Source organism: Coloeus monedula, assembly GCF_965178545.1.
Source record: "Coloeus monedula genome assembly, chromosome: 2".
NCBI classification, from domain to species: Eukaryota; Metazoa; Chordata; class Aves; order Passeriformes; family Corvidae; genus Coloeus; species Coloeus monedula.
In genome coordinates, this window is record NC_138782.1 from 15,942,229 (window position 1) to 15,957,235 (window position 15,007).

At 39.0% G+C, this 15,007-nt stretch overlaps 1 protein-coding gene across 7 annotated transcripts in view; it reads right to left on the minus strand.

Moving 5' to 3' along the window:
- The window catches only part of ENAH (ENAH actin regulator), a 90,713-nt gene that overhangs the window by 26,417 nt on the left and 49,289 nt on the right, over positions 1 to 15,007 (minus strand). For 6 of the 7 annotated variants that reach the window (XM_082276966.1, XM_082276965.1, XM_082276964.1 and 3 more), the window contains exon 4: positions 6,606 to 6,690. In XM_082276966.1, coding sequence (XP_082133092.1) covers positions 6,606 to 6,690 — 85 coding nt within the window. Of the gene's footprint in view, positions 1 to 2,964; positions 3,078 to 6,605; positions 6,691 to 15,007 lie in introns of those variants that run through there. The other variant, XM_082276962.1, reaches the window with a different exon arrangement.

The window sequence follows — 15,007 nt, forward strand, 5'->3', positions numbered from 1 at the left end:
TCACTGCAACAAACAGAGCAGCTGGCTGCAAACAGGCTACACAATGTCTGGCTGAGCCACAGGCACCAGCACCAGATGCAGGCTGACCTCAACTCCATCTGAAGCACGTTGTCCTCTACAGAAGAGCAGCCACCTTGTGATCACCAGGATCTGCACACACTCTTTGGACATCAACACAAGTAGATGCAGACACAGCTAACCTACTTTATCACTGTTGGAACTGTTTACAGGGCAAAAAAAAAAATGCTCTGACATGTTATTTTGAACTTAGCTCCTTGCTTGATTTTTAGTAGTTTAATCCTCTGATCATCTTCTGCACAAGTTCAGGCAAGTGTGTCTGTTATGGCCCTTCAAATTTGCAGGAACTTATCTGAATAATCAAAACGGAGTATCAGCATTAAACTTGCTCTTCCATCTTTAATATTAAATATTTATTCACCACTCCAAAATTCAGCATTTACCACAGAGCTCACTCTCCTGTGTGGTCACGCAAACCTACTGAATACATATCTCGGTGCCTACACATTATGTACCATGGAATGAACACACACCACCCCCCAAATTTCATAATTCATGTACAAAGAGAAAATACATCCACAGCTTGGAAATTTCCAATCTGTATTGACATCAAACACAGGCAGCCTCCACAGAGACTGAGAATCTTCATAAATAAAAAGTACACAGATGCACCAATAACAAGCTCAGCAGAAGTGATCAATATTTAACCTCTTTGCATCTTCCTAAGCAATCTCAGCTGCAGAAACTTCACTTTGCATTATCTAAACTAAACTCCTGCTCTAAAACTCTTACCAAGTTAGCTTTATTTTCTGCCAAGTTTTAGACAGTGAGGACAGTTTCTTTCTGAGCATAATGCACATGGGGTCAGAGAAACCCAGACAAGACCTAGTCAGCTTGGTACAGTGAGCAAGAAACAGGGACTCAGAAGATCTGCCAAGCCTGACTGTTAAAGGCCAGAGGTTTGTGAAGTGAGTTTATGTATATGCCCTGGAACTGACAATTACTGCCAGTCTGAACAGTGCTGTGGATCTCTAGTTCTTTAAGCAGCAATGAGAGGTGAGACTGTTTCAAATCAGTTTGTTTGGGTTTTTTAAAAAAATTTGTATCAAACACTTTACACTTAATTTAATGCAAAATTATATAAGCAAGTAATTGACTACATGCATCATGATTTTGAAACACTGCACAAATCTAGGTCCTTACAGCTACTTCCAGTGATCAGGCAGCTTTTTCTTGATCAGTCACCATTGCATGTAACACTTCCAATGTCCATTTGATTTTCCCAATACACTAGTATGATCTATGGGTTGGTGGCTTTCCCCTCTCAACAGGAGGCCTACTATGAACTCTCGTTCTATTCTGATCATCAAAATCTGCAATATCATCCAACTCCTCCTGTTGTCCTTCATTCTCACGTATCTCAACTCACATCAGCAGCAAGGACTTGCTTTGTGCAGCAAAACACCAAAACAGATTTGATTGTTCCAGGTCCCATTCATGCATTGGTGCCTGTTCTTATGCTCCTCTCTTCCACATTTACTAGGAAATTCCCTCTTGGTATCTGTCAAATGCTTTACCAAAGCCCAGGAACAGCCTTTCTGCTTTTGCAAAGAAAATACTGTCAGGGTCCAGTTTACTGTCCTATGCTTTATCTGTTACCAAAGTCAAACTAACAGGCTTTCATTTCCTTGATCAAAAGGGATTTAAAGTTTAAGAAGAAGCTTTTATGTTATAAGCTAAAAATGCATTAGCTGGAAGTAATAAGAACTAGGTTTCATCAGTCAAGCAAAAATTAGTAGCCAGCCACCACGATAAAGACATGAAGAGACAACTACAAACCTGAAATGTATTAGATAGAGGAATTCTAACAGACTGAGGGATCTGTTAATGCTCTTGCATCAAACCTCCTTAAGCCTCATTTTCTTCATCTCCATCTTTTCGATATATTATCTAAAACTAACAGAACACCAACTTTCCTGGCAGAAGTTAGATCACAAAAAGACACCTGTACTCATGGAATTTTAGAAAAAAGAAGAATCTCAGCAGTAGAAAAACCTTTCATTGGCAAAAAAAAAAAAAAAAGGGAAAAAATACCCCTTTATCTTAGGCATTAAAAATTCTTTTGATTTCATCTAAATCAAGTCTCTGGGATGCAAACTTCATGCAAATTCTGTAACATGCAGTTACACACAATACAATCATATAACTGATTGTACTGACCACTCAAACCCTAAACCAAAAGGCCAACCACTACATCATAATCACATCTATCTCAGATTAGAACTCTAAATTATAATCTAATCAATCCATATGCTTTTTAAAGAAATTCTACATCCTTGAAAGAAGCTGTTGGATAAATGGCACAATTTCAGAAGCAAAGGAAAACTGGAAGCTGTACATCTGGCCAGTAACTAGGGAAAGGTGACAGGCTGTGAGAAATCAGTAGAAACAGGGCTACACAAAGCCATGGGCAAACTTTCATTCCTTTAAATTACTATAGCTAAATTGATACTGAATTGTGGGGTGCAAGTTTTTTTCTTTTAGTATTTCCACATGTTTTCAAGCTCAGGAGTATGTAATAATTACTCATTTACAGTGGGAAAAATATTTTACTGCAGTTAAAAAATAAGATTAGCAAAATTCAGAAAAAATGCTTTTAATCTGTAAATTAAAAATCTTGCCTTTGAGTCTATCAGTAAATAAATTGTTACCCTTGTCAGCCTCTGTACTTGCACTAAAACTAAGAATCCTTCCACAAGATGTTCTGAAAACCACACCATGTCCATACTACATTCTAGCACAGGCACACCCCACGTTTTCTTTAACAGTATCATCACAAACCAAACTGAAGCAGCAAGTGAACTTCAAGTATGTAACAATTACAACCCCCCTCCCTAATATTCTGCTGTTGCATTTTGCAAACTTGGAATGTTTTCGAGTACTTACGAAAGAATTCGGTCAAGTTTTGGTCCATGACGTCCCTGAGGGACAGTGGGGGGCTTGTACACCCTCATCATTCCTTACTATCTGTACAGTTCCTCTGATCCTGGAGCTCTTGCTCTCTATTTATGAAGCTGTGACCATTTTGAAGTTATTTATAAGCATTAACTCATTAAATTCCCAAGTGTCGTATTAGATACCAACTCAGTGACTCACATTCCTGCCAATCTATTTACCACGGCTGGGAGAGAAGGTAAATTTACATGCACGAGTAGCACACACAGGCATGCCATGAACTAATCTTGTATTTTAAAATGGTCTGTGACATGAGGTAACTCTGGAGTTATTAACAAATACATAGGTCAACTGAAGCTGGCTCATTATCAATCAGTGGAATTTATAAACACTGCCTGGCCACCACTCTGGCAAAATGAAAAACAACCCACAGAACAAAATATCCCCTCAGTTTTGAGGATCAAAAATGGAAGCTGGAGTGTTTTAAAGCTTGTTGTTACTGTACTTAAGTGAGTGTAAGTTAAGGAAAATTAGAGCTAGCTTCAAGTACTCCCTGAGAGGGAAAGCACATACCATGTGCTAAGGTTTCTTAAAGTTACCAATTCACCAGAAAATATTATTTCTTTACACCTTATGTGTAATCTTGGCCTCATAAAAACCTCAGTGTCTCAGATGGCACATCTGGTCCTAGCAGCTTTAGAAACTGTATCACTGCACAGTAAGCAATACAAATATTCAAGTAAGAAGATCTGCAGCAAAATAAACAAAGTAGTATTACTACTTTAGCACTTTTACCCAAAATGTAAGGCATCTAAATCCCTTCTAAAATAGAGAAAAATCTCTGAACCAAAATAATGTACTTCTGCTGGCAATGCTCTAATTCCACTCTTCAGTTCCCAATTTTCCCAAGATTCCTGAACACTGGTTATAAAAGCAAAGGAAAACATCAGATCCGTTGAAGAGCTCTCTTTATTATGGCATTCTTCACTGGCCAGTCCTTTGGCAAAATATTTCTGAAGAAATGTTTCTATTTATGCCTAGGAAAACCCTGAAGCTACAAGCCACATAATTTAACTTTGAAATTAGTCCTTCTTTGAGCAGAGGGTTGGACTAGACCTCCACTGGGTCCCTTTTTCAACTTTGATTTTCATGCAAGCAGATATTTTTCTCCAGCTTAGAATAATTTAAAAAAAAAAAATGTTTTCCTGCACTTAACATGGGAGTCAGTTACACACTACTAAATCCAGGTACACCTAAGAGGAGGGATGTGAGACCAGAACTCAAAGACAACTATTATCAAGCCACATTTTCAAGAAAACCCCCACCCAAAAGACACACATTTCATGAGCCACAGACTTGGCAAAGCCTTTCTCCTGATCCATCACAAACCCCATGTTCCTTCCCACGCAGTAACATTTATTCCCATTTCTTGCATTCCCTGTAGTCTTACTGCTCCCCACAGGATTCGAGTCTTCCCACACTGCCTTTACCCTTTACTGAGATTGGAAATGTCACTTTAAAATGTTAAAATGTTAAAAGTAATATATACTTAAACCTTTTCTTCCCAACTATTTACTACTCTCTACATTATGGTAGTAACTCTTGTTCTTACAGTCTGAAAGCTGCAAGACAGTTACTATGGAAGAGAAGTTCTAGCTTGGAGTTAATTGAACTTTATTATAGCCATGTAGTTACAGGAGTAATGAGACTGAAGAAGCATTTGTGAAAGATTTTAGCAAAATTACACGTTCTTCTTAAGCTAAATGACAAAACAGCAATAGTCTTTCCACAGACAATCTGTCTACCAGCATGAGTAAACACCCATTCCAGTGCTCCATCCTTTTTTCAGGGAAAAGCAAATCAAACCCAGGACCAGACTTCAAAGAGGACATTAAATGGAAACAAGGAGAGCACACTGATCAAAAAAGCAAAGCCACAGAATGCCATCTGATAGGATGACCTTCACATGCCAAAAATGTCAAGAGACTTTCAGAGCTCTTAATATAGGGCAGCACCTTTTTCTGAAGAGATGCCTATCTACAATGCTTCTCTGAAAAGTATTTCAGCATTATACATTTCAGATAATGCAGCCGTCTAAAGGAACAGACAGGAAATAAAAATACTAGAAGCCACTAATGTAGGACAGAAAAAATATCAAAAGAAAAAAGGCTTTTTAAAAGTCTGTCAAAAGAAGAGACATGAAAGACTTTTACCATGACAGCAAACTTGCACATAAACACATCAAACGGACAAATTTGTAATGAGCTTTCTGCTGTTTGTTTTTAAACAAGGTAACTTTCAGATAAAGTGATCCCCACTCAGATTCAAGAACACACAGAAGAAAAGAGACAGACAAGTATGACCAATTTTGATGTCAACCCTTTGTTCAACATACATACCTAGTTTATCAAATGAATTATTCCCAAATTAGCAATCTGGTTCTGCTCACCTTTTCATAAACAAACTCAATGCTGAATAGCAAACAGAAAAAACCTGAGTGCTAATTAGAGCCAACATGTTTAAGCACTCTTCCAGTTACCACAAAAAGCTATAGGGTGCATTTACACCATCAGTCTGGACCACCTCCCATTTATTCAAGGCTCCTGTTCCCTGTATCTGTTCTGCATGTGACCTAAATCACTCCCAGCATCCCTTCAGGAAGGGAACAGCTAATCTCCTGGGAGTATTTTGATGGTAAAATAATCCAGGATTGCACCATAGGCAGTGTGCTTGGGACAGCCCAAGGTCTCACTGTTTTCACTTAGCCCAGTGTGACAGCACTGTCCTACAAGGCTTTGCCATTTCATACACCCATAACCCAGACACTCGCCCTACAGCACCACTCCATATTGCCACGAAACAAAAGAGGGAGTATGGCGACCACAGAGTTTGTGGAAATTGGGAACTCCATCAACACATAATGATTATTAAAAGGAATGGAAAAAACCCTGTATGTTCGAAATGCTATGGGTCTGAAAAATATCCTGCAGGGATAGAAATTGAATGGAACAGCTTAGCTTGGAGGAAGCACCAACTGGTATGGGGAACACAGACCAGTCACTCAGGGCAGCACAGATATAACCAGCACTGCTCCAGCTGAAAGTTAAACTGCTAAAGGCTCCATAAATTTATACACTAAAAGTAGAAAATTAAGGTTTTTTGCTAAAGAATACATTGTAAAGGCAAACAAGATTTCCAATAGAATGTTCTGATCTAGTACATCCACATTCAGGACGAAAAACCTGTCGTTCGTGATGACTCAATTCTCTGCTTCTAAAACTTCCTTCCTCACTTGCTGCTTTTTTCAGTGTCAAAAACTGAACACACAACAGTCACTGGAAAATTAATTAGCCTGGTTGGAAATGACAGCAGTGAAATTTCCCAAGGCTTCCCCTCTGATCTTCAACTCTTTCCTGACAGGCCAATTCCAACTGCATTGTTTGAATGGGTGGAGAGCACGAACAAGGGATCCAGCTACAAGTATTTACAGAGCTGCACTAATGAAAACTGTGCACATAGAAATGCTGCTCTCATGCAGGAGTGCAGTTCTAAGTCCTTGACATTTATTTTCTCATCATTCAAGGAGTTAACACTTCCTTGAACTGAACAGCTGTTCACTTTTAATACCATACCTTCTCTGGATTTCCATTTCTTCTTGTGATGGACCATTTTGTACTTGAGAGGGAAGCTGTGAATTCTGTCGAGGCAATGTAGGACCTAAGAGCAAAGACAGATCATAAATTAATGGTTTGAATTTTTACCATGCAAAAAAAGAACGAAATCAAGGAAAAAGGCCAGCCATCACACAACATTGTAAGAACTGCTCACTTCTGCTTTTTAAGCCAAACAAGCTCAACAGCATAATGCAGCAAATAAAAACTGCAACCTCACGCATGTACAATGTTACCTCACACATCTGGGGAATGAATTTATTTCACATGGATGGAAAGGTTTCACAGAAATGCAAAACAAACTTTATATATGATGGGATTTGACAAAAGCTTTGAAAAGCACTCCAAGTTTGAGTTTTTCTTTAAACAATGAAGTCCTCTTGGAGGAACAAAAAAGGCTCAAAAAATTGAAACACTCACCTAAATAGAACACTGGAAAAGTGGGAGAAAAAAGAAAAAGGAAAAAACAAAAGAACACGAGAAAAACCATCAGAACCTTATCACCACATTGAGAGAAGGAAGATAAAGCATGTTTCTACAGGTCACACCAAAACTTATTCAGATTTCAGCTCATCAACTTGGATCAAAGGCCTTTTTTGGATAGGTAAGTATTGTGTCCAAAGGAATGGGGGCATATAACAAATGTACAAACTGTGAATTCTGCTAAGCATAAGAAATGCAAAAGGGAAGGTCATACAAAATCATCTTCAGCCTTTACTGATGGGTAACTCTGAACCATACAACTTTCAAGTAATTGTATACACAAGATCTGTGTTCTAGAAACAAAAAAGCTTCACCATTTTAATCACAAATGTACTTACAGCACAAAACTGTGTAAAAAGAAGTGAAGAATGAAGAAGTGTGGAATGGAATACAAGAGACCATGAATGCATTGTTGCTGTCAAAACAGGCAGGATAATCCAGGAAATTATTTAGATTAAAGCTATGCTCAAGATTATGGAATTTATGAAAAAGAATTAGAATAAATTAAAATGTCAAGTTCTGAAAACGTCCCAGAGCGAAGCAGTGATTTCTCACTGATATTCTACCAGTCTAGTTAGAGTGACAGAGTTGTAATGAGATCTTCCCCACCTCAAACATCACAACGCAAAACTTTTTCCTATCTGAACTTGTGAAAGTTACCCAAACTGATACAAAGACCATGTGTGATACACTGACACATCAAGGACAGGCAATTTGCCTCAGACACAGCAAACAAGTGCCCTGTTTAAAAGCCATACAAAAAGGTTCATTTCCTCAGAACACAACCGTATTGTGTCCACTGTGGTCCTTAATCATGAAAATTATAGAAGTGTCTGTGCACTATCTATGTACCCTAGAATTACAAAAAGGAATGGAACTTAATTCTGGAAGACAAAAGCAGGAATGTACTACAGAGGTGGTGTCTTCCTTAGTTATACTTTCGGCAAGCATTAGGCCCTTATACCTAATGATGTTGCTTGGGATGTACTATTTTTGCTTGAAGCATCTCCCAAGAGACACCCACAGGTACAAACCTATAGTCCTTGAAATGCAAAATATTTAACCGCATCGATAAATTAATAATGAAATTATCGTTAAGTAGAAACATCTGCCGCACGGCTCATCTGGAAAACTTTTCAGCTTTAAAACTTCCATAAGATGCATGTCCTCCTCTCCTCTCCCCTGTGTGACAGGTGGAAGGCTTTAATGCCCACTAAGCCATGACTGCAGCTCCCAGGCAGCTGGGCTATTTGCTGCCTGCACCAGGCTGCAGCCTTTCATGGACTTTTACAAGTAGACATAATCCAGCAGCAGTTAAAGGTGCTATAAACACCAGCACTGCTGCTTGCCGTGTCCAACAGAACACTTGGAGTAAGTCAAGGCTCACAGCTTGAGCTGCAAACTGCAGGCAACACTTTAAGTATCAGATATGTGATGAAATTCCCGTCCTATTCCTCAGAATGAAACATGCTGGCGTAAAAATTAACAGTGAAGAACAAAAATAAAAAGAAATGGTCACAATGTGTCCATATACCAACCAGAACTATTTTGTACTGAAAAATGCAGTAAAAATGAGAAGTTCAAGCTTCCACCCATTTAATCTTTAAGAGTATGTTTTTTTTGAAGAAGGTATTATCATGCTCCAGTAGCTGGATGCAAACTACCACTCTCCAACCCTTCTACCTTAGTCCTTCTTTAGCCAACACCTCCAGAAAGCAAACACCGAGCTTCACCTGCACTGGCCATTCCAACCCACCTAGCTATGAGAAAATCTGTTCTTGTAGCCTCAGACTTTGTTCCAGAGCACTGTCCTTCAGAAAACCACATTATCCTTCTGCAGAATTCTGCAGAAGGCAAGCATCAGCAGGCCAAGTTAGCTTGAACTTGGCCAGCCTACTCCAGTGGTGGGCTTCTTTCACAGCTATGCACATAGGAGACAGAAGAAAATCACCTGCTGGCAATTAACCTGGTGGTTCTGGTACCTCTTACACATTTTCGCCTCAAGGAACTGCAACCTGAGTATACCAAGGGCTTTCAAGAAAAATGTCCAGCTACCAAGGCCTGTTCTCTCATCAAAATTCTCTCTGCAACCACCTTGCTAATGAACATTAGCAAGTTAAAGGTACATGCCAGGTTAAAAAGTATATTTTATCCTAGAAGGTTTATTACAGCAAGCCAAGACTACCACTTCATTGCTAAAATACAATTGCCTGGGTAGCAGGACAGGTGTTATGTTAAATAAACAGGAACTAGCTAATAAAAAGCACTCTCAGAGGCTTTTGAACACTTCAAGATAACTTCAGAAACCGCAACCCCCAGGAGAAATACCCAGATACTGCCTGGAAAAGAACTCTGATCCTCCTACAGGATCACTTTATCTTCAGAAGCCAATATAAGCCAAGTGAGAGATGAGGATGAATGGTCTATTCATTCTGAGTTTTAAAGAAAACCTAACATCTCCTTTTTTTTCTAAAAAAGCACAGATGGTACACTCCACAGCACACTCTGACAGACAGAGGATATAATTTCATACTAATTTGTTCAGCAGCCATTCCAGTTTCAGTGCTTTCTGTTTTTCAGCTTATTCTCACCTTTGCATCATCCTTCCTTCAGGCAACTGCGTGGTGAGAGATGGACTAGAAATCTAACACATTAAAAATCCCAGGGGAAAAAGCCTGCATGAAGCATTTCCACCACCTAGATCAGAGCCAGACCTGGTTCTTCATGCAGTCACACAGACAATTATGGTGGCATCAACATCAGAACATCAACATCAGACTGTTGGGGACTGCTGGAACCAAATCAAGCATCCCCAACATCACCTTTTTAAACCACAACCAGAGTTGTAGTTTATCAAACTCCTTAACTTCATTTTTCAGCCCTAATTGACTGCTTACCTTGTATCCCTATTCAAAAGCCAAACCAATTTCAGTTGCACAACCCTATGAAAGCATTAACTGGCAAGCTGGGGAAGGAAACACATGGTTTGTCCTCCCTCAATGCCTTTTGTTCCTCTGTTCCTTCAGTCTTTCAATTACCTCCTCTGCTTTGGAGTGTCACACCACACCCTACCCCACTTCTTTTAATGTCAGCTGCATTGTATGTTACCAGTGTTGACACTGGCTGACATTGGAAAGATCACATTCCTATAGCCCTAAAAAACCCCAAGGATCAGCTGTTCAAGATTGGCATAACACATGTCCTGCAAGTTACACACTGAGCTAGTGTGTGTTTTCATCTGGCTGGACAGGCTTTCTTGGGAGCTGGTAATACAAGGATGGATGAAATGGGGTGGGAGGGACCAGTGGCAGCCAGACCATGTGAAGTCTTCCTCAGAACCCCACATGCCCTAATTCAAGAAGGCAAAACCACACAGAAAATCTCAGTCCTGCAATTACAGTCCTTCAGAGTACAGCATTAAAAGACAAACTGTAATTTTTGAATAAAGCTGGTCAACTATCACACATAAGAATTTTAGTTTGAGGTGAAGATCTCCATTTTCTCCCTAGAGAAAGTTTATATAAACAACTCAGTAACTAAGAATTTCCACTCTTTCATTTCTCAGTATATGTTGGTGCCAAAACTAAGCAATGTTCCAATTATACAGTCTGATACCCAAATCAAAGTATGACATGCCTTTTAGAAGTCTTTTCAAAGACTGGAAGTGGACAGCAAGTTTATTTATACATGTATAAGATATAAACATAAGTGAACTGGCTAACTATAATCTTTAGAAAATATTTTCTTTAAGGACAGTTTGAATACTCCTACTAAGCAAAGCCCACACCCCAGGCAAGAGTTCAAAGCTACAGCCAAAAAGATGTATTTGTTAGGGTATATAAGAACTTATTAAAAAAATAAAGTGTTTTACTAAATGGTTAAAGGTTTTCTGAATGAATGGAAAGCAGGCTTTTCAGAGATCTGTGCAGGAAGCAATAAGAACAACAATTATGGTGAAGTGTCCCTCTTTCATGTGTCTTCTCCAGTTCCTGCTCCTATTCAGAGCTTGTCCTGCTCTAAGCCATGACAGAACAAAGTCTGGGGAGATTTGCTAACCAGCCTTCAGCAGAACCAAAACCACATCATTCCTTGAGCCCTGGAAGTGTGTTATGGGTTTATATGCAAGACTCTGATGGCCAAAAACTAGGGCATTAGCAAGTGACAAAATGCTCTCTAGTACTTCTATCTGGGTGAATCACCTTCCAGCCAAGGCTTCCCTTTCCTTCAAACACCTACTTCCTCACTCAGTTACCACTCCATAAGCACCTTCAGCTGAGTTAATTCACTCATCACTCTAAACTTGAAAATAACCGCTTTCCACTTCACAAGCTCTTTTAACTTGATCGAGGTAATAAAAGGCAACAGGAATAACAAAAATATTCATTAAAATACACTTGAATTTAAGTAGAGATAAGCCTCCTATCAATGCCAGCAGAACTTCCTATCGGTGCCAGCAATGCCTTGGAAACCAGGCACCGATAACCTGGGAGCCAGGCTTGGCCCAGCGCCCGTGTGCTGGGGGACCTCAGCAGCTTCCAGTTTCCCTCTGCCATCCCATGCTCAGGGACACAGAGACAAAGCTTCACCAGCAGGGAACTACGGTTGCTTAATGAAACTACAATACCACAAACTTAAAGGAGCAAGCAGTGAAGTTAAATATATCACCACCATCTACTGTGGGATATTTATTACTGCCCCCCATCCCCAGTTCTGTCAAAATTTGTTTAAATAACAATGTTATAGGTGATGACTGTCACTATTGGTGTATAGTGCTACAGAAATGAGTCTAACAAAGCTATATTTCACAACTATCTTCAAGACTTTTCTGAAAACACCCTGCTCCCAAAAGGCAGATTTAATCTACCTAAAACTTCTACTGAAAATATTTTTAAAGACAACAATATAAACCCTCAACAGTAAAATATGCTGACATTCCTCTATGTTTATTAAACAAAACTTTATCCATAAATTAATGTACCTCTATTTATATCTGCCATGCAGTTTAGACTAGCTACCAAATTTTAATTAAATTCTTCAGGTTGTTCACCTAAAATTTAATGCTGTCACATGATATACCACTAATTCTGAAGAATCACAGAAATCAGAAACATCATATGGGTGTTCGTAAAAAACGGAAAACTTAGCAACCCTCCCTTCACCTCCAAACACCACAAGTAACACTGGTGATGCTTTCAATAATCTTATGTGCAATTACAATGAAGAGGAAGTACTCTGTCCAATAAACAGGTAAAACTTCCTGTAGGTCAACATATTGGCATATAAATCACGATTACCTAATCAGTATTACCTATTATGAACACCTAGTAACAACCTAAAACAATTTCTTTAATCAATCCCACATTTTAAAAGAAGGGAAAAATCTTGCTAGCAAGACCAGAGATCTTATCCATCTTTTGACAACACAGGTAATAATAATACCATCATGTTACTCCTGTTCTGACAGGGAGTGCTGACAGCCTGTTCCAGAGGCTTGCTAAGAGTACAGGTACAGCATAATTACTTCACTGCTGTAGAATTCTTCTTCTCCCAAAACAAGTTTTAGCATGACATGGACAAAACAGTACAAAGAAAAGCATTTGAGATCCAACCCCCCCAAGAGCTCTCCACATATACTTTTCTCACTCCAGTCTTCTGTAGTCTCTCTATATATTCCAATTAGGCAACCCCAATTTTTGTTTCAGTTTGCATTTCCCAAAGATATTGAATTATTCAATCCATGATTTGAGTGCATTCCCTTACCAGCAAGGATTTAATTACCTATCTCTGCTGGAAGAGAAAGGGCTGTACATCAGTATACAGCTGTGAATAAAGATTTGTTTATTTAATAACTGGACAACCTAACTTCTAGAGTTACTAATCGAAGAGAAATTCAAAAAACTTGAACCACAGGGACTTCCCCCTCCCCCAAAAAAGGTCAGATGGACAAAATAATGAGACTATGGAAACAAAAAAAACTCTCTTACTTTTTCTTCCTCCCCATTTTCCTATGAATTAAACTGTGATCTACGGCAATACTAGAACAGATTCACTGAAGCCATTCCTGACCCTGATTTTATACCCAGAACGTTCCAAAATCTTTTCAACAATCAATATATAACTGCTACAGATTAGTACAAAAAGCATCACAAATCCTACACATACGTAATTCTATTAGAAAGAATTAAAATCGACTTATTTACTGTTGTGACATCCTTCCTTCAGTTCTTTTGCTGCTTTCATCTTCTGCAACAAACAGCTGCGAGGACCTCCTCAGATGGAAATTACACATCTATAAATCTCACACTTGAGTTTCTGATTCTCTCAGCAAGGTTTTCCTGAGGTTGAAGACAGATGCCACACAAAGCAACACCGATCCCAGCTGAACTAGAAGGTGCTTTCTGCAGCAAAACTGAGTATGATACTCCTTTGTTCCTCCCAACACAAGCTTCCCTTACGTGACCTTATTCCTTCAAAGAAATAATCCATTGTCTCACACAGAGAATTCTCAGCCGTCTAATTTCCCTTCATTGAAGCTTTTCTCTCATTCCAGAGCCACTTTGATTGCAACAATGAGCCCTACTTAATGCAGATATGAAAATTTTCTTTGTAATGCAATGCAAAACCTTTGTAGAGAGCCGTCATCTCCAGACAAGACCAATTACTGAATATCTGAACACATTGCACACAGCCTTAGAGCCAGAAATCCTCTTCATTTGACCTCTTAAACGTGATGACACACACTTGTCATTTGATGAAGGTATCATTTTTGACCACATCGAACAATTATTTAATGTAATGAGTAGTAAGTCTTCCAAAATTTTCCCATAAGAGTGGCAGAAAAAAAACTTGGTTCACTTTTAATGCGTATATGTGGGGCAGGAATCTGCAGTGTTTAATTCTTTAAAATTTCAGGAGAAAATGCAGTCCTATGTTGTCCTTCTCTTCTGGATTTGCAGGTTGCCTACAATCTGCCCAACTGGCCAGCAGGAAAATAAGGTCCGGCTGAATAGCTGCTAGCTAATGCAATCATTCAAACCAGAATGGACCTAAACCACTTTGACATTTATCTAAACAAACAGAGTTCAAGCACAGGAGAAGTTAGGATGTGTTAGGATTTGATCTGTCCTGTAAATCAAGGGGAGGAAAAAACCTACACCTGAAGAGTACTTCCAACAGTTTCACTGATAAGGCAGCCATCGCTTCCGAGTCCTTTGAGACAAACCTGCACTGGCTTTTTTAGCAGAAAGCTGCCACTTGGCAGTACAGCCTTTACTCTTAACTTCAGAGATTTCCACTCTGCATTCTGAACTCATCAGAAGGACAAAAAGCCCATCCCTGTGAGCTCAGCGGTGCCTCGACTCTGGCAGATCCACTAGAGGGAGATCCTAAATTAAACAACCTCCAATTCTGCCAGCAGCCAGCAGAACAGCTGAGGATGCCAACTGCAAGCAAAAGATCAATGACATTTTTCAAATATATGCAAGAGAAGGAGACCAAGATCTAATTTTATTTTAAAAAGAGCGAGAGAGCCATACCCAACAGCTGACTTGCAAACCAAAAGGATGTACACAACTTAATCTTTAATATCCCTCAGAAGTCGTTTAGATTTCTGTGAACCCTTGCATAAAATTTAAAATTCATCTACAGCTTTATGAATTTCTGAATAGTATGCTCAGCTAACATTATAACTGCTTTCCTTTTATGCATAAAATATAACATAAAATAAGCAAGCTAATAAAAGAAATTGCCAAAATGAGAAAGCACAGCAGAAAGTAAGGACACTGCAAGAATATAACTTTAACTGTATGTAATTCTAGAATAAAAGGGAAGCTATCTACGTAGGATTTCTTTATTTTATTCGAGTTGGAGGTTCTATATGC